The sequence below is a fragment of the Pholis gunnellus genome (genome assembly GCF_910591455.1).
Source record: "Pholis gunnellus genome assembly, chromosome: 7".
Taxonomy (NCBI): domain Eukaryota; kingdom Metazoa; phylum Chordata; class Actinopteri; order Perciformes; family Pholidae; genus Pholis; species Pholis gunnellus.
In genome coordinates this window covers 2,298,588-2,316,681 of record NC_136533.1, presented here as the reverse complement: position 1 = coordinate 2,316,681, position 18,094 = coordinate 2,298,588, and the positions used below count along the sequence as shown (strand labels likewise).

General features: G+C 41.1%; 3 protein-coding genes across 4 annotated transcripts in view; 1 reads left to right on the top strand and 2 right to left on the bottom strand.

Annotated features, from left to right (window-relative positions):
• The window catches only part of LOC306698478 (E3 ubiquitin-protein ligase TRIM21-like), a 281,779-nt gene extending 280,555 nt beyond the window's left edge, over nt 1-1,224 (bottom strand). Inside the window, exon 1 of the mRNA XM_079162788.1 lies at nt 1,133-1,224. The gene's annotated coding sequence lies outside the window, so the exon portion shown is untranslated. The remainder of the gene's footprint in view (nt 1-1,132) is intronic.
• A 741-nt stretch (nt 1,225-1,965) lies between these two features.
• LOC306698483 (E3 ubiquitin-protein ligase TRIM21-like) lies at nt 1,966-5,870 on the bottom strand. Of its 2 annotated transcripts, none has more exons than XM_079162795.1 (2): nt 5,770-5,870; nt 1,966-3,998 (listed from the first exon to the last, which is right to left on the bottom strand). In XM_079162795.1, the coding sequence occupies exon 2, from the start codon at nt 3,987-3,989 to the stop codon at nt 2,355-2,357; it is 1,635 nt and encodes a 544-aa protein (XP_079018921.1). In that variant the 5' UTR covers nt 3,990-3,998; nt 5,770-5,870; the 3' UTR covers nt 1,966-2,354. The 2 variants fall into 2 exon arrangements, with proteins under 2 accessions (XP_079018921.1, XP_079018922.1); XM_079162796.1 differs by lacking the exon at nt 5,770-5,870 and adding an exon at nt 4,351-4,564.
• Nucleotides 5,871-7,821: 1,951 nt separating this feature from the next.
• Nucleotides 7,822-12,861, top strand: gpr37a (G protein-coupled receptor 37a; the record flags this gene model as incomplete). The annotated part of the gene is made up of 2 exons (XM_079162780.1): nt 7,822-8,733; nt 12,022-12,861. 2 exons carry the CDS (start codon nt 7,822-7,824, stop codon nt 12,859-12,861), a joined length of 1,752 nt encoding a protein of 583 aa, XP_079018906.1.
• Between the last annotated feature and the right edge of the window lie 5,233 nt (nt 12,862-18,094).

The following is an 18,094-nucleotide window of genomic DNA, read 5'->3' as shown; positions in this document are numbered from 1 at the left end:
AGGGAACACTTCATCCTTCAGTTTATCACAAACATTCAACATCATCACATAAAGGAACACTTCATCCTTCAGTTTATCACAAACATTCAACATCATCACATAAAGGAACACTTCATCCTTCAGTTTATCACAAACATTCAACATCAACACATAAGGGAACACTTCATCCTTCATTTTATCACAAACATTCAACATCAACACATAAAGGAACACTTCATCCTTCAGTTTATCACAAACATTCAACATCAACACATAAAGGAACACTTCATCCTTCAGTTTATCACAAACATTCAACATCAACACATAAAGGAACACTTCATCCTTCAGTTCATCACAAACATTCATCATATACACATAAAGGAACACTTCATCCTTCAGTTTATCACAAACATTCAACATCGACACATAAAGAAACACTTCATCCTTCAGTTTATCACAAACATTCAACATCAACACATAAAGGAACACTTCATCCTTCAGTTTATCACAAACATTCAACATCATCACATAAGGGAACACTTCATCCTTCAGTTTATCACAAACATTCAACATCAACACATAAAGGAACACTTCATCCTTCAGTTTATCACAAACATTCAACATCATCACATAAGGGAACACTTCATCCTTCAGTTTATCACAAACATTCAACATCAACACATAAAGGAACACTTCATCCTTCAGTTTATCACAAACATTCAACATCAACACATAAAGGAACACTTCATCCTCCAGTTTATCACAAACATTCAACATCATCACATAAGGGAACACTTCATCCTTCAGTTTATCACAAACATTCAACATCAACACATAAAGGAACACTTCATCCTTCAGTTTATCACAAACATTCAACATCATCACATAAGGGAACACTTCATCCTTCAGTTTATCACAAACATTCAACATCAACACATAAAGGAACACTTCATCCTTCAGTTTATCACAAACATTCAACATCAACACATAAAGGAACACTTCATCCTTCAGTTTATCACAAACATTCAACATCAATACATAAAGGAACACTTAATGTGATTTATATAATAAAACAGGTGTTAAAATGTCAGATTTTAGTTTTAACTGCATTTTGATGAATCAGTACATTTAGTCTGTAGAACAGTTTACTCACCAGAGTTAGTCAGAGACTCTGCTGGATTCAGTTGAATGTTTCTTCAGAGAGAAACAGAGAGACTTGTCTCGACCGCAGCTCTGCTGTCGCTCAGACTAACTTTACTTTTATTGGAGGAAATGTGACGTTGAAGCTCCTCTTTCAGTGTTGCTCCTCCTCTCATTAAGCTCTGAGTGAGGTTTTATTGCCTCATTGTGAAATTTTATTATAAGGAGGAAAATACGTTTTTAACTGAGAAGAAGAATCCTTCTGATTGGACCACAGCAGCAGATCAATGGGCTTCTCTGAGTCTCGCTTTTTAAAAGTAGTTAAAGTACAATACTTTTTAAATAACTTTTAACTGAAAGTCACTGATTTTAGACTGAGCTCAAAAAACTAGAAAACAAAAGAAAAAGCTCATCAGTGACATTAGACAGAGTACTTTTATCTGTTAGACTCAGATTAATTTCTGCTCATTCATGTAATCTGCTTCAGCATCAGACTGTAGTTATTTATTGAGAGCATTTCCTCATATGAACACAGACTGCAGTTTGTGATGAACTCCACTAGACGGCGTCCTCAGATATTTATTCTCTACTAACTAGTAGCACTGGTTCAGTGTTCACATCAGCTGCTCTAACTCAACTCAAACCTTAAATATCACATTATTTTACAGAACCAACTATCTCACATGTGATGGGGTGTTGGAGCTCGTCAGCTCAAGTCAGTCTGAGAACAGCTGATGGTGTTTTTAATCACATGATTTGGTGTCATTAGAAACACCATCAGCTGTTTTTTCAAACAAAAACAAAATAACTTAATCAGACACATTGTGACTTTATTTATCCTTTTTATTTAAAAAGAAAGAGAAAATCAAATTACTTTTGTCTTATTCATAAACTGTTCTTCAGTAATTTGTCAGTATGCAACACTTCTTATAATCACAAAATATTAAATATGATTTTGGAACATTTAAGTAACGTCCAAATGATTCATATTTCTCTGTACAGTTTTTAATGATTTAACAGACTTGATGACAGGTAATGCAGTTATTAAAATACATGAAACTATATTAGTTAATATCGATCAGTGCAGTAAAATTGGTGTGTTTTAGTTGTGAGTAGCAGTGATACAAATCAAAGAAATATTTACAGAAAAACAATGTTTACACTGTACCAATCAAATCATATAGATGTGTTACATTAAATGAAAGAGTCTCTCTGTAGAAAATCAAGTGTTTGTTCTACTCAGTGTGATTGACAGGAGAGATGATCAGAGGAGCAGAGTTTTTACCACCATCATTAAGACATGTACTAAAGAATGGGTAGAGTTTCTCAGTGAAGCAGCAGCCAGTAAAGGAGTAGATCAGAGCTGCAGCATCAACGTCATAAAAGGAGACCAGACCCTCCTCATAATCCACAAACACCCCCACCTTCTGAGGCTGAGACTTCAGGGAGAGACGGACTTGAGGGTCATCAAGAGCTTTGTACTCATTCTGATTATTCAAACATATCGTCCAGTAACCATTCTGAGGAGTCGCTGTGATGTGTCCCTTCCTGTTGATCGACTCTCTGGCCACTCCTAAATCCCACTCAGTCTTCTCTTTAACCTGAACCTCGTAGTAAAATCTTCCTGAAGAGAAACTCTGCTTTGCTAAGACAATAGTATGAGTATTAAATCTCTCTGGATTGTCTGGTAGATTCTTCTTTACATCACCATGTTTAACTTGTTTTCCATCATCAGACAGGATGAGCCAGGGCTGTGCTGTATCAGGATCAAGTGTCACATCCACTGCAGACTGCTGGACCCTCTTCAGCTCGACCTCAGTGAGCAGCTTCTTCATCTGTTCACTGAGCGTCTCCTCCAGCTGATTCACAGCTCTCACCACAGTCCCCCTATGTGGTGGACTGACTCTGACTTCTGTCCAGTTCTTGGTGGGTGGAGCAGTGTTCAGGGTCCTGAAGTTCTGGAGGAGGTGGAGGTGGTCTTCAGAGCGTGAGAGCTGCTCCACCTCAGTTCTTCTCTTCTTCAGCTCAGAGATTTCCTGTTCCAGCTCTTTGATGAAGCCTTCAGCCTGTTTCTCTGTCTTTCTCTGCTTCTCTTTGATCGTGTCGATGAGCTCGGCCTGGCTTCTCTCAACAGACTCCTTCAGAGCGGTGAAGACCTGAACACCATCTGCTATCTCTCTGTCTGCATCTTTCTCACTGATCTTCACTGAGTGTTTGATCTCCTGAATCTTCACTCGTCTCTTCTGGATCATCTGCTGAATTTCAGCCTCCAGCTCGGCCTTCTTTCCTTCATATCCTTCTTTCAGAGGAACAACATCATGGTTCTTGTGGTCTGAAATAGTGCAGAACATGCAGACACACATCTGGTCGGTCTTACAGAAACGCTCCAGCAGTTTATCGTGCTTCGTACACATCCTGTCTTCCAGGTTCTCCACAGGGTCGATCAGCTGATGAGTTTTCAGACCTGACGTTGTCAGATGAGGCTCCAGGTGAGTCTCACAGTAGGAATCCAGACACACCAGGCAGGACTTCAGGGCCTTCAGTTTGGTTCCAGTGCAGACGTCACAGGGAACTTCTCCTGGTTTGGCAGCTTGTTGCTCTGAGCTGCTGCTGCTGGCTTTCTGTTGAGCTGACTGTCTGAACTGAGCAGCCATCTCAGAGATCAAAGTATTGACCCGCAGCTCAGGTCTGGTGTTAAAAACCTCTTTACAGTTTGGACACTGAGACTGGACATTAACGTTCCAGTGTTGAGTGATGCAGGTTTTACAGAAGTTGTGTCCACATGGTATGGCGACTGGATCAGTGAACACATCCTGACAGATGGAGCACAGAAACTGATCTTCAGTCAGCAGACAGCTGGCAGCAGACATATCTACACTCTGAGGACAAAAATAAAACTGTTATTCATTTAATAACAGTAAATCTATTATCACAGTAAAAGTCCTGCATTCAAATGAAGTGAAGAGTGAAAGAGAGTCTTCATCAGCACAAAGTACTTAAATGAACTTAACGTCAGTTCAAGGTGGAGGTTTAAATTCTAATCAGATGTTGGATAGTTTAATGAATATTAATGCATCATAGTTTAATTGTTATATTTTTTTAGTCAAATCTGAATCTTCAATGTAACAGTAACATTTCCAGGTAAACGTCGTACTACAACTCATCCGTCTGAAGTAGAAGTACACAGTAAGTAGTAAATGGTTGAGTTGCATATTTTCTAAATGTTCACACCTGGTCTGAGCACCTGTCTGGGATGATGTCATGACAACAGGAAGGTTGGAAGAGATGACATCACTAGAGTCACTAACATCATGCATTCATGTCTGTCTCTTTTATGACTGTAGCATTTGACTCTTAGCTGCTTGTTAGTTATTCTAATAATAGAATAAACTAAATACATAAATAAAACAATGATAAACCGATCTGATGTCTTCAGCATTGCAGTGAAAACATCCCAACACGGTTCATGTTTATATCATTTAAATAAGAAAAATAATTAAAAACCCCCAAAACACAAAGTGATCCCTCCATTACTGTCACATCGCACATTAAATATTATAATAATAATAATAATAATAATACTGCTACTCTGCTGCTTATATTGTTATTACAGTCAAATATTTGTCAAAGTCGGTTAAACATTTTTAAATCAAATGTAATATTCAACTCAACACAAAGCTAGTATTTGTTTTCATCACTTGTTGTATTGAAGTGTCTGAGGGAGACCTTTAGCGTCAGAGAGTCAGCGAGGACAGAGAGGATGAAGAGGAGGTGCAGAGAGATGATGATGATGATGAAGATGATGATGATGAGAGAACCAGACACATTACATTTACAGAAGAAAAGATGGAAACTACTGCTTGGGGGGGGGGGGGGGGGGTCCTCACCTGAGCCTCTGACCCAAGGTGGTGAATTGAAGTCAGATTGTAGGAATTAATTGTGATATGATGACGCCTCTCACACATTTAATGTCACTTCATATCACATGTTACTTTGCACGTCTAAATCCTCTTCATCATAAACTCTCAAAGCAGCAGTATTATTAGTGCTGATGAGTCACAACTACTACAATGCTTGTATTCACAGTTTGCGGTTTAATGTGGGCGTGTAGAGGCTGAAAGATGAGCCTGATCAGGTTTTACAAGTCTGATTTGAGTTTTATTTTGGCCGTGTGCCATTTCCTGCTTTTGCGCGCACGTACACTTTAAGTATGGATCCTACGCACTTTATAAATGAGACATATTATTACACTATATATATCATTTCTCTCCACAACCCCCACGGTCACCACGTGGACCTCAGCTAAACATTTGTCCAGTGGAACTTCCTGTCCGAGTAGTTCTGAGGTTTTATGTTCCATCAGATATTATCAGCTGAACTGAGTCACAAAGACAGACAGCAGGAACTACAGAAACAGTCACATTGGATATTTACCAGATTGTGTAACAGCTTGTTGTAACACGTCACATTTCTTTCTTTACAGGTAATTAAAGTCAAGAGATAAAATCAGATAGTGTACATTTAAGCTCCACTAGTTAGCTTTTAGCAGGCCTAGTTTATCTGATGCTACTGATGTTTCTTGGCTACAGTATTGGTTTCTCTCTTGAACTACATTTTGACTGCATTTAGTCTGTAGAACAGTTTACTCACCAGAGTTAGTCAGAGACGCTGCTGGATTCAGTTGAATGTTTCTTCAGAGAGAAACAGAGAGACTTGTCTCGACTGCAGCTCTGCTGTCGCTCAGACTAACTTTACTTTCACTTCAGGAAATGTGACTTTGAAGCTCCTCTTTCAGTGTTGCTCCTCCTCTCAGTGAGGGAGGGGTGGAGGAAGTATTCAGATACTTAACTGAAGTAAAAGTACTAATACCACACTGTGAAAATACTTCACTACAAGTAAAAGTCAAGCATTTAAAACTTACTTTTATATCTGATGTTTCTGGATTAATATTCCTGCTGCATTAATGTGTATGTTGCATGTTTTTAACTCCTTTATTTCCTGTTGGTTAGTTTAATCTACATCAATGCATCATATTCTATAAGATCATCATATGTTTGTGGCGTCTGTCCTGTGAGAACCTCGTATCTCTAAAAAGAACAAACAGCCTGTTTTCAGCTTTGTGATGATGCATTTTCCAGCTGATCCAAGAGGCTTTTTAAAGAGTTGATTTAGCTGAAGAAGTAGAAGGATTTTCTCAACACATAAAGGAACACTTCATCCTTCAGTTTATCACAAACATTCAACACATATGCAGTAGTAGTAGAAAAGTATGAAAATGCACAAATGGAAATACTACTTTGAATTTCTACTTAAGTACAGTACTTAAATATAGATGTACTTAGTTACTGGTCAGCAGTTATAAGAGATTCAAACACTAAATCTGACTCTGATGTTCAGCAGATAAAAGTTTGAATCTCTTCAGTCAAACAAACTATTAAATGTTCTCTCGTAGTTTAAATGTTCAGATCATCTGACAGGAGAGTGTTGGTGTAATACTCAGAACGTACACTAGAGGGCGCACAAAACCCGTAAGTAGTTTTGCTCTGACATCGAATTCATTGAACTTCCCTTCGAACATTTTGTTACTATGCTGGCAAGTTTCTGATGATTGATTCAAACTCTTTGTACAATAATACACGTTGCAGGGATACTACTGTATAAATGTGTGTATTCATGAAGTAAGATTATCTATAAATGAGATAAAAATAATAATAATGATTACTATTATTATTATTATTATGGGCGTAGTAGCAGTAGTTTACTTAATGTCTTCAATATTTAAATTTGTAATTGTTGTTTTATTACATGACTATTGTTGGGTTAATAAATACTAACTACAAAACTGCAGTTCTTTAAACCTCAGTAACTTTTTTTTCTTAATTGCCAAGTAAGTAGTTTAAAAATGTGTTTTGCTCAGTGGACGAAGCTTTATTTTATTTTTATTCTATTAATAAATGTTATGTTATATTCGAGTCATCTCATCAAAATGACCAACATTCCTATTCTTTTTAAATGAAGAAAAGTTTGTTACATCGAAAAGATAATAACAGTTATGATTCCTGTTAATCCCACACAGATTACAGTTCAGTGTGTTATTCGAACAGATTATTATCGGATCAGAGCAGGTTTGACAGATGACTCCTTCCTCCTCCTCCCTTCCTCCTCCTCCCTCCGTTCCTCCTCCTTTCCGCCTTCCTCCTCCCTCCTCTCTCGGATCCTCTTCTCTCTCTCAGACGGAGCTTGGCGTCTCCACACGGAGCATTTCACCTCTCTCTTCCCCGGCCTCCGAGCCCACCGGAGCTGCTGTGCGCGCAGAAATTTAACTTAATGGGGCGGAGGTTGGACCTGCTCCACTCTCTCCCCCTCTCCTTCACCGTCAGCTGCGGAGGATCTGATCGGTCAGTTCACTTTTTTTCCAGCCCAGTTTAAGGGTTTTTGTTTCGCTCCGGTCTCTGGTGATGCATCCAGACTGGAGCCGCTCCGGGACGCCACCAAACCCGACAGGGGCCCCTCTTACACACGACAAAAGACCTTGTGGAAGCTGGTTGCGCGCAAAGATGAAGGAAAACTGATTAATGTTTGTGTTGTTGCAGATTTAAGTTAAGATTCTCGTTTCATTTTTTGGACCGATTATCAGAAGATGGAGCGATCATTTTGGAAAACGCACGAGTTTGATCTCGCGGGTTAGACAGAAACCACACGATGCTGCGTCCATCCTTGAGGTTGCTGTGTTTGTGGCTGTGCATCGAGGCCGCGGCGAGTCAGCTCCACTGGCACAAAACAAAGACGACTTTCAGTCCCCATCATGAGTCCACCGCCGCTGACAGGAATGCGCAGAGCCGGAGATGGCGCACAGGCATCGGGGAGGAAAATGGAGGGACGCGCGGTGCGAGCGCGCAGTCCTCGTGGCTGCATTCTGTAAACCCGTCATCCTCTGACCTGTTGGGGATGCAGATACCCCGACGTCCCTTGCGTAAAAGCGATGCGCCAAACGGAGCGCAGCGCATCCGACGGGTATCCGGAGACGAAGCTTTACGCGCGGATGTAAACAAGGCCGGGAGCGGTGGAGGCCGTCCGGGAGAAGCGCTCCAACAAATCCCGCGTGGACGCACGTGTAGCCTCGGGAGGAGCGGACACAGCCGGCGGCAGAAGCGCAGGAGGAAGCGGAGCGAGCCGCCGCAACACGGAGCCGCCATGGCGCAGGAACAAGAGGCCGGACCCCCCTTCGGACTCAACAACGCCAGCGACTATGAGGACGAGTACTCGCTGCCGGACTTTCCCGACGCCACGCCGCTCGCGCCCGTGAACCCGCGGACCAGACGGAAGCAGCTGAAGAACCCGTTCTACCCGGTCACCGCGGAGTCGGTCGGGGCGTACGCGGTCGTGATCGTCGCCGCCGTCATCTTCGGCGTGGGAATCATCGGGAACGTGTCGGTGATGTGCATCGTGTGTCACAACTACTACATGAGGAGCATCTCCAACTCGCTGCTGGCCAACCTCGCGCTCTGGGACTTCGTCATCATCTTCTTCTGCCTTCCGCTCGTGGTGTTCCGCGAGCTCACCAAGGACTGGCTGCTCGGGGAGTTCTCGTGCAGGATCATCCCCTACCTGGAGGTGAGAGGGGTTCGTTTAGAGGCAGCAGGTGTTTGTGATCGGAGGTTTTGATGAAGACAATAAGCACATTCACTGTGAAACACAAAATAACACGTTTTATACCACATGTGCACAAAACACCAATAATATAAGCAGATAAAACACTGTGCAGCTTCAGAACTCAGCTGAAATACATTAAAGGTGAGTAATAAGCCCTCAGCACCAGATAATTAGTTCATCTGAAGTGTTTCTAGAGTCAGAATCCTCCCTGTTGAGCTGTGATGGAAGGAAAGTAACAGTATGACATTTTGTCCTTGAAGAAACTCACATTTCTTCTAACTCAGACTGACCCAAACTTCATTTAACGTTCATTTGTTTGTCATTTTAAAACACAGGGTTGCACAGTGAAATGTAAGTTGCAGCTTCACGCAAATACATATATATATATATATATATATATATATATATATATATATATATATATATATATATATATATATATACCTTTTATATATATATATATATATATATATATATACCTTTTAGTCATCAGTGCCAACAGGACGTAGTTTGTTCTTCACATAGAGGAGGGAAGTTAAGGTGCATGAACATTTGCCTCCATATTAACAGCTTACTAACTAAATAAATGTAGTTGCAATCAGTCACAGTTACTGAGACAAAATATGTGATGTAGTGAATAATCACAATGTTGGTGATTACAAACGGGTTAAATAGAGATATATTATATTGTTGTTTGTAAAATGCATTTATTCTGTTGCTCTGTTTTTAATCTTAAGAACTTCTGGAGAAAGTTTGACAGTAATCTGTGTTGAACACTGAGAGGTTTATACTTCTCTTCAGCTTTATTTAAAAAAAAAATTTTTTTGGGAAAAGGAATCAAATCAAATGATATAACTCACATCAAAACCAGCACTCGAGAATGATCAGCCTCTCGTAACTGAATGGTTATGACAATAAATACTGGGAAGTATGCAAACCAGATGAAATAGCTTTTACACAACTCAACAACTGAAACTGTTTTAAACGTCAGAACTAGATTTTAAAAATCATTTTAAATCTGACAAACTGATCTATTTATGAGCTGATGATAGAAGATGATATTTACAGTTCAGGTCTAGTTCATGAGAGCTCAGAGGACTGTGGCTCCGGACTGCAGTCAGGGTTTAAATCCAGGTTTAATGTGAAGGGTCTTTAATCTGACGACACCTGCTGATCATGTGACATCCTGCTGTCCAATCAGAGGGGATTAATGAAGATTAGACAAATATGACCCCCCCCCCCCCCCCCCCCCCCCCCTCATCAGTGGAAGAAACAGGAGGACTGAGATTAGATCTGGATACATTTAGACCGTGTTTAATTTCATAATATATATAAAACATTTATTAATCCACGTCCTTTATTGTACTTTTGTTCGGGGGTTCTTCTTCCCGACAATCGCGGAGTTATTCCCAATTCAAGGCTGGTTTGAACAGATTATCTCATCCAATCGTGCGACGGGTTTACAGACATAATCTACATTATCGACTGGATCGAAGTCTCAACGATTTAAATCCTGTTTTGTGAAAGGAACAGTGATAGAATATGTTATGTCCCCAAAAAACAAGGAACATGTGAATTTGGCGCATTTCCATCAACTGGTTTGGAGCGAATAAACTCAGCTAAAGTGTAGTTTGGTCAGAAGTTGCTGCTATCAGCAACGCCAGGCGGCAATTTCTGGCTCTGTAGAGTGAAGCCAAGGCTTCATGTGTTAAAGCTGCATTCTCTCTAATGTCCACCAGGGGGCGACTCCTCTGGTTGTATAGAAGTCTATGAGAAAATGACTCTACTTCTCTCTTGATTTATTACCTCAGTAAACATTGTAAACATGAGTTCATGGTCTCAATCTCTAGTTTCAAGTCTTCTTCAAAACATTTGTTCTAATGTGATACTTGAAAATTCCCATAAAACGATGTCAATGGAAAACTGAGCGAGCTGACCGGAGAGCGCCACCAAGCGGATGTTGTGTACTTTTGTAGAACGGAAACAAGTCACGCTGATTCCATCTTCTCAGCCATTATACTCATATATTTATTTTTGCAATGACCAGCTGTCCCCATGCTTTGGTCCATGTAGTGTGTGAGTGTAGTGAGTCTTCTGTCGGTGTCGTAGATGTTCACACGTTTTTAAATCAGCTGATCGTCTGAAATGTGAGCGAGTCGACGTGTTTAATGTGACGTCTGGAAACAAAAGGTCGTATTTATGGAGTTTAATCTTCTTAGCGGCTGCAGCTCTTTGTTCCAGATGGTGACCTACATGACATTATTGATGTTTACGGACGTCACCGGCTGTCATCTTCATTTTTCTCTTTTAAAAAAAATTCTAACTAAAATAATCTAAAAGCCCAATTCTTTTATAACTTTTCAAATAATTGTATGTATTTTTTCATTTTACGGTGGAATAATTGTATTTAATTCCAAATTAATTTAAAAAACAACATACATTTCAACATGAAACCAGACAGATCTCAAATCTGTTATCAGTAGTTTATTAGTTTATTCATTAATTCCAACAGATGAATTGATCAGAGATCAGTTTTATTGTCTCCTCTGAATGTTTAATGGAGCGTAATCACACAGAAACAGCAGGAGGATTAAATCTGAAAACTGCTGTGATGGTCTGAACCCCAACACACACACACACACACACACACACACACACACACACACACACACACACACACACACACACACACACTATCATCATTCTGTTCAACATCCAAGTTGTAATGAAGATGTTTCTAAAAGAGTTAGTTAAATAATGCAAAAAGGAATACACATGAACGCCTCATGCGTTTAAAGGATTAACCCCCCAAATTGTAGATGTTTCATTAACTTTGTTTTTTTTTCAAAGTTCACATTTGAAAACAGGAAACATTAAAAATACACATTAAAAATACATAATATACTTTCAGTAATCAACACATTTCCATCAATAACCAGACCTGAAGCAGCTCTTAGATTCTCATGTTCTCTGATCCACCAGATATAATCATAACGCCTGACATTTTGTTAATCATTTCTCATGATTATTATTTAATCTCATTATTGTGATAAAATATAAACATTATTAAATATAATTTTTTTTATTGCAAAATTCAAAATGTATCTGTTCATATTTTACTCAAGATTATGACTTAAATCTCAAATACATTGTTGGATTATTTATTAGAATATTCTGACTTTATCGTCCAGTAAACTGATTTGTTGTTGCTGTTGACTGTTTTTCTGACGCTCCTCTTTCTCTCCCCAGGTGGCGTCTCTCGGGGTCACGACGTTCACGCTTTGCGCTTTGTGCATCGACCGTTTCCGCGCCGCCACCAACGTGCAGCTGTACTACGAGATGATCGAGAACTGGGCGTCCACCGCGGCCAAGCTCGCCGTCATCTGGGTGGGCGCTCTGCTGCTGGCGCTGCCCGAGCTGCTCATCCGCCAGCTGGTCACCGAGGACGGCGACCCACCAGACGCGACGCCGTGCGAGCGCTGCGTGATCCGCATCTCCACCGACCTCCCGGACACGCTGTACGTGCTGGGACTCACCTACGACGGCGCGCGCCTCTGGTGGTACTTCGGCTGCTACTTCTGCCTGCCGACGCTGTTCACCATCTTCTGCTCGCTGGTCACCGCGCGCAAGATCCGGCACGCCGAGCGGGCCTGCGTCCGCGGCGGCAAGAAGCAGATCCAGCTGGAGAGCCAGATGAACTGCGCCGTGGTGGCGCTGGCCATCCTCTACGGCTTCTGCATCATTCCGGAGAACATCTGCAACATCATCAGCGCGTACATGGCGGCCGGCATTCCCCCGAGAACCCTGGACATCCTGCAGCTGGTCAGCCAGATGCTGCTCTTCTGCAAGTCGGCGGTGACGCCGGTGCTGCTGTTCTGCCTGTGCCAGCCGTTCACCAGAGCCCTCCTGGACTGCTGCTGCTGCTGCTGCGCCGAGTGCGGCCCATCACGCCGTGCGGGCGACGACGACGCCGCCGCCGCGGGCGACGCCGACAACGAGCACGCCACCACCGAGCTGGAGCTGGAGCCGTTCAGCACAATCCGCAGGGAGGCGTCCACCTCGTACGCCACCGGGGGGACACACTGTTGAGGTCAAAAGGTTAAAGATCAGCAGCGTTGGGGGGGGGGGGGGCGGAGCTTCTTGTGGTCGTTCTTCTGAAGGAGTTTGATTGGTGGACGTGTTGACACATCAGGCTGTAGATTCCTGAGGTTTTTTAAAAAACTGTTGGACATGTTCATGTTTACTGACGACACAGTTCGTCCTTTCACTGTTTACAGAGTTTATATATGAAAGAACACACAGACAGTTTTAGCTAATAGCTTTTATGTGTTTAGTTATTTTCAGTTAACGCACTCAGTCTTACTTTTTGTTTACTGTGACTGTATTTTACTGAAGCTGAGAGCAGACGTGGACCCTGGAGACTCTTGAGATCACAAGAAAGTGGTTTGACATCTTGAGATAATTAAAACGCTTTATTTCATGTGTCTGTAATTTCACAACAATTCCTTTGGAGAAAAGCAGTTACAGTTTAGTTTAATTTAGAAAGCAGTTGTAAACTGTCCCGTAAAAAGCTGCTCCATTTAAATACAAAATACACATTAATAATAACTTTTAATCAAAAATGTTATTCTCCATATCTGTAAATTGAAATGCTTTCCTGAAGAGAAATTTATTTAAATTTTTTTGCATGTTCAGTTAACTTGAGAATAACAAATACCTCGATATAGCAATTACATCTTTTAGGCTTGACAAGTATAAGAGGTAAATAATAGAACAGCTAGAACAGTCACTTTAAAACCAGGAAATTACAACACTTGTGTCATATTACGTATCCAAAATCCAAGACAATATCTAGTCACATGTCACAATATCGATATAATATCTATATATTGCTCAACATGCATGTAGTAATCGATCACTGTCTCCATTTGCCAAATTACATTTTTTATTTTGAGGAAATTCTAAGGAAATTACAGACCCCTAAAATAAAGTTAAGCCATGATTTGTCCTGAGATAACGGACATGAAACTGTGAGCGACGTGAGTCAGTGGAACGAACAGTAATATATTGAAAAATGTCCGTTGGTGCTGTGTTTGTGTTTGCTGACGACCTTCTTTTCTTTTTTTTTAGCCACAAGAAAGTGTCACTTTAATTAAACAATATTTTAAAGTAGATGTTTTTCGTGGTGTGCATTTAGACGGTTGGTTGAACAGTTCAATGTGTCGCATCACAGAGAAAGAGAAACTAAACCAGAGTCTTCAACAGGCTGCCGAGCTACAGTTAGAGGTAGCTAAGTTGATGCTGCTACCAGTCCTTCTTTCTACATAGAGTTTGTCTTTCATAACGGCCGGAATGTTTCATTTTATTACATCATATATATCATTTATATTCATTTCAGATGGAAAAAAAGTTCAGAAGCGTGTGCTCATTTGTAAATAAGGATAACAATCCACAATTACAAGTCGATACTCGAGTTGCTGCATTTTCCAAAACGCTGTCCTGCAAATATTTCAGAATAAAAGCCTCGTGTCCACAGAAAGAAGCAAGAGGGCTTTTATTTTGAATTGTATACAGGAAGTGATGAGTATAAAAATAAATGTTTGCTTTTTATATCTGTGACATGTTCTGCAGATATTTACATAACTGTAGTAATGTTGCTGGTATGATGTCGATATATTTTCGAAAGAACAAAATGGAATCTGTAGAGAAGATGCCGCTCTGTTGGCGGAGCGTTCGGAACCAAATCAGTTTGTTACAGCGGAAGTCTGCAATTTGTGGATTTTTCTCACAAATGAACAGTAAACTCATTTGACAGTTTCGTGCCAATTTGAGCAACAAAAAATTGATCCCGAGGACTAAAACTTTAACGTTCTGCATTTTCTTACAGCCACAATATTAAAGTTTTGGACAGAACATGCTAACGATTTAGCTTTTCATACAGCCTCACTAGTGGAAAATTAGGGATGCACCTGTTTCACGTTTTCTCAGACAAAATACAAGTACTCACATTTGAGTACCTGCCGACACGGAGTACCGATATGAGTACTGAATAACACCATTATAGTTCTTACAATAACTTTGTTGTTGACATTTTAAAGTTCAACATTGTGTTTTCCTGCTACAAACAGAGCAGATCCGTTAAACAGTTAAAAGAAATATTAAAAACACGGTTAACGTCATGTTGCTGTAGTGATATCGGGTGCGGTCGTATTGCTGTAGTTTTTTTTGGCTGATGCTGGTAAAGTAAATGTGTATTTAATTTGGCAATGTAGCAATTATTTTATTTATTCATAGAGGGAAACATGTTAGTCCAGAAACAAAAAGAGGCAGAGTCAGTCTCTCCGTCTGTCCACAGGACACAGTCTCCATTGTTTGTCCGGTTCAGACTCGACACAACAAGTCCTCGTCCAGCAAACAGCTGAACCCTCCTCAGGCAAAGACGGACAGCAGGAACATGTCAATGCAAGAAAATCATTTATTATGCAAATCTGTATGTAAAACATCAAAACATTTGTTGTTGTTTTTTTTGCTGCGTCACACTCGGCAGAAATAGCTGGTTTTCCTCTCGCCATCGTTTCGCCATCGTCGACGCCGGCCCGGGGAGGACACAGCCGCGCCATTGTCCTCGGGGAGGGAGTCTGCCTCTCAGCTGGCCGCCACAGTGAACAGTGCTACAGTACCACAGACAGCACATGGTGGCTCATTTATTGTGAAAGAAGTCGTCTCTGATGGTTTCTGGTCTGAGCCAGTGCAGTCTGGCCCCCCTAAAGAACACATCGTGTTCAGGGTTTTAGAAGTACAGAAACAGAGCTTCCTAAATGGGGTTAGAAAAAAAACATTTTGCTGACAGTTTGGATGACAATTCAGCAATATTATAGCAAACACTAGCTTTAGCAATACGAGGCTAAAACATCTGAAAACTAATGTTGACAATGTTTAATTAAAGCGGTCAAGTGAAGGGAAATTCCCACTGCAGACACCACTGGAATCTAATCATCAAATATAGGAGCAGTAGGTTGATGTGTGTGTGTGTGTGTGTGTGTTTGTGTGTGTGTGTTTTGTCCTTGCTACGTAGTGAGGACTATGAACCTTTTATCCACAGTGGGGACATTTTAGCAAAGTGGGGACATTTAGCTGGTCCTCACTTCCTCAGAGGCCTGTTCGAGGATAAAGACCTTTTTAAATTTATTTTAAAGGTAGGGTTGGTAACTAACAATAGCCATGTTGGTTGTTTACGTTCACAATGATAATTTGGGGGGAGTGGCTTTGGTTTCGTCTCGTGGTCTGGATGGATTCATATGAACGCCGATATTTTACTTTAATCAGAAAAACAAGATTCCTACTGTACTTCAGTTTCACCATTCAGATTCCAGAGTTTGGACAATGTTCCTGTTTTCTTTAAAAAAAAGAAAGCCTCTACTTTCCCCCCTCTCATTTCAGATAAAAATCACATAAACTTTAATTTGTAGTTATAGCCGTGGGTAATGACATGACATTCTTGTTTCATTGTATTCTTCTCAGAGTTATCTGGAGGGTACTTCTCGTACATAAACCACATTCTTCTCTAATCACCCGTTTGGCTTTGATTTGTTCTCTGGCACCAAACTTGCATGTCGGAGTCTTTTGTAAAGGAGGCTGGCGGCCCCAGTCGCAGCTCCAGTAATTAGACCGCCCCATTCATTCAGAAACAATGGGGCGACGGGTACACTGAGGCTCACTGACCTTCTCCTAACTGCTCCCAGGACGGTTTTCTGGGATAAGACGGACGTCCTGGGCGGGCTGGGACCGCTGCCCCCTGATTGGTGGATGGCAGCCAGGCTCCCACGGCAACCAAAGCACTTGTCCTGGATGGTGCAGAGTCAGATGATTTTTTTTAATGTCCTGTAGGGAAGTCTAAATCAGAAAACAGTCATGAAATATAAAGTAACGAGCATCATTTCCACAGAAAGCTTGCCGCCAAGAAGCCATGTTTATATTCGGGTGTTACTGCTCTCTTTAAGAGATTTAATACAATACACCAGATTATTTGGCAGCAGCTGTCCAACTAGGCGCAAAACCACCATAGTCTCCTACTAGAACATTCCTTTAAAAGACATATTCACTCTCAGAGAGACCCTTTACTGATTCGGAACACAGCTACAGCAAGACAAAACAGCCGTCCTGCAAGAAATCCTGACACACATAAAAAAAATTTGGCTTGATGATTGGTGCATGACAATAAACCATAGACTGTATATAAGAAGTGGACACAGTCATGGTGACGTCACCCATTGGTTTGGGAACTGATGTGATGAAGCCTCGAGTTCATCGATTTCGTCGTCGCCATTTTGGATATATTGTCATGTTGTTTTTCTCACAACCAATGAAAAGAAATGACCATATTTGGACTGCGGAGGAGTGATGTAGAGACGCCTCTGGTAGAAACCTGTCAATCACAGCAAGCCAGCCCTAAAGCATAATCTGCTTTATGGTCTATATGACTCTAAATGGACCATAATACACATGACAACATCATGCTGTATTGAAGAAGACTTGAAACTAGAGATTGAGACCATAAACTCATGTTTAGAATGTTTACTGAGGGAATAAATTGACAGCGGACATGTCTTTTGTCCAAATCCCACCAACATCGACGTTGCACATCTTTGTTTCCTCAGCAACACACCCAACAAGTGTGAAGTAGATCAGATGAACAGTTCTCAAGATATGCGAAGTACAAATACATGTGCATGTCTTTAGTTTAATAAAGATAGACTATAAAAACACTGCAGCAGATAAAAGGCATGAAATAATATGCATGCATCATCTGCAGCACATTTTCTGCAAATCTGACCTGAAACAGTCAAGATATAGACCGAAGTATGGGACTGATGCACCAACATCACCGTCCTTATTTCCAGCTTGTTCTCTAACGAAAAAAGAGAAAACTCTTGACTGCAGACCCACTTTTACTTCTTTCTCCTCTGCAGTGTGACAGAGTTTCTGCTGCTAACCAGCTCCAACTCTGTGGCAGCCTTTTTTTTATGCCCCCGAGTGAAGAGTTCTTAATGGGGGCCGACTGAGGCGCCTGTCACAGAGCCGTAGTGATCTGATTTACTCTAAAGATTCCCTCCAGACATCTGCTGCAGCTCCCTCCAACAAACTCCTCATATCCGATCTGTTTCCCTCACATGACGAACTGAAACTCTGCAGACTGAAGCGTCGCCTCCCCACACAGTCTGCTGCTGAGTCTCACATCCAGAAAATAGACAAAGAAGAGAAACTTCAGGCTGTTTCTGAAGTTCCTGACACACAACAGGAGACTTGTTGTTTTAGGACTTTG

What these genes read in the sequence shown, in the direction of transcription:
- LOC306698483 (XM_079162795.1), bottom strand. Translation starts at nt 3,989, where the DNA reads ATGTCTGCTGCCAGCTGTCTGCTGACTGAAGATCAGTTTCTGTGCTCC.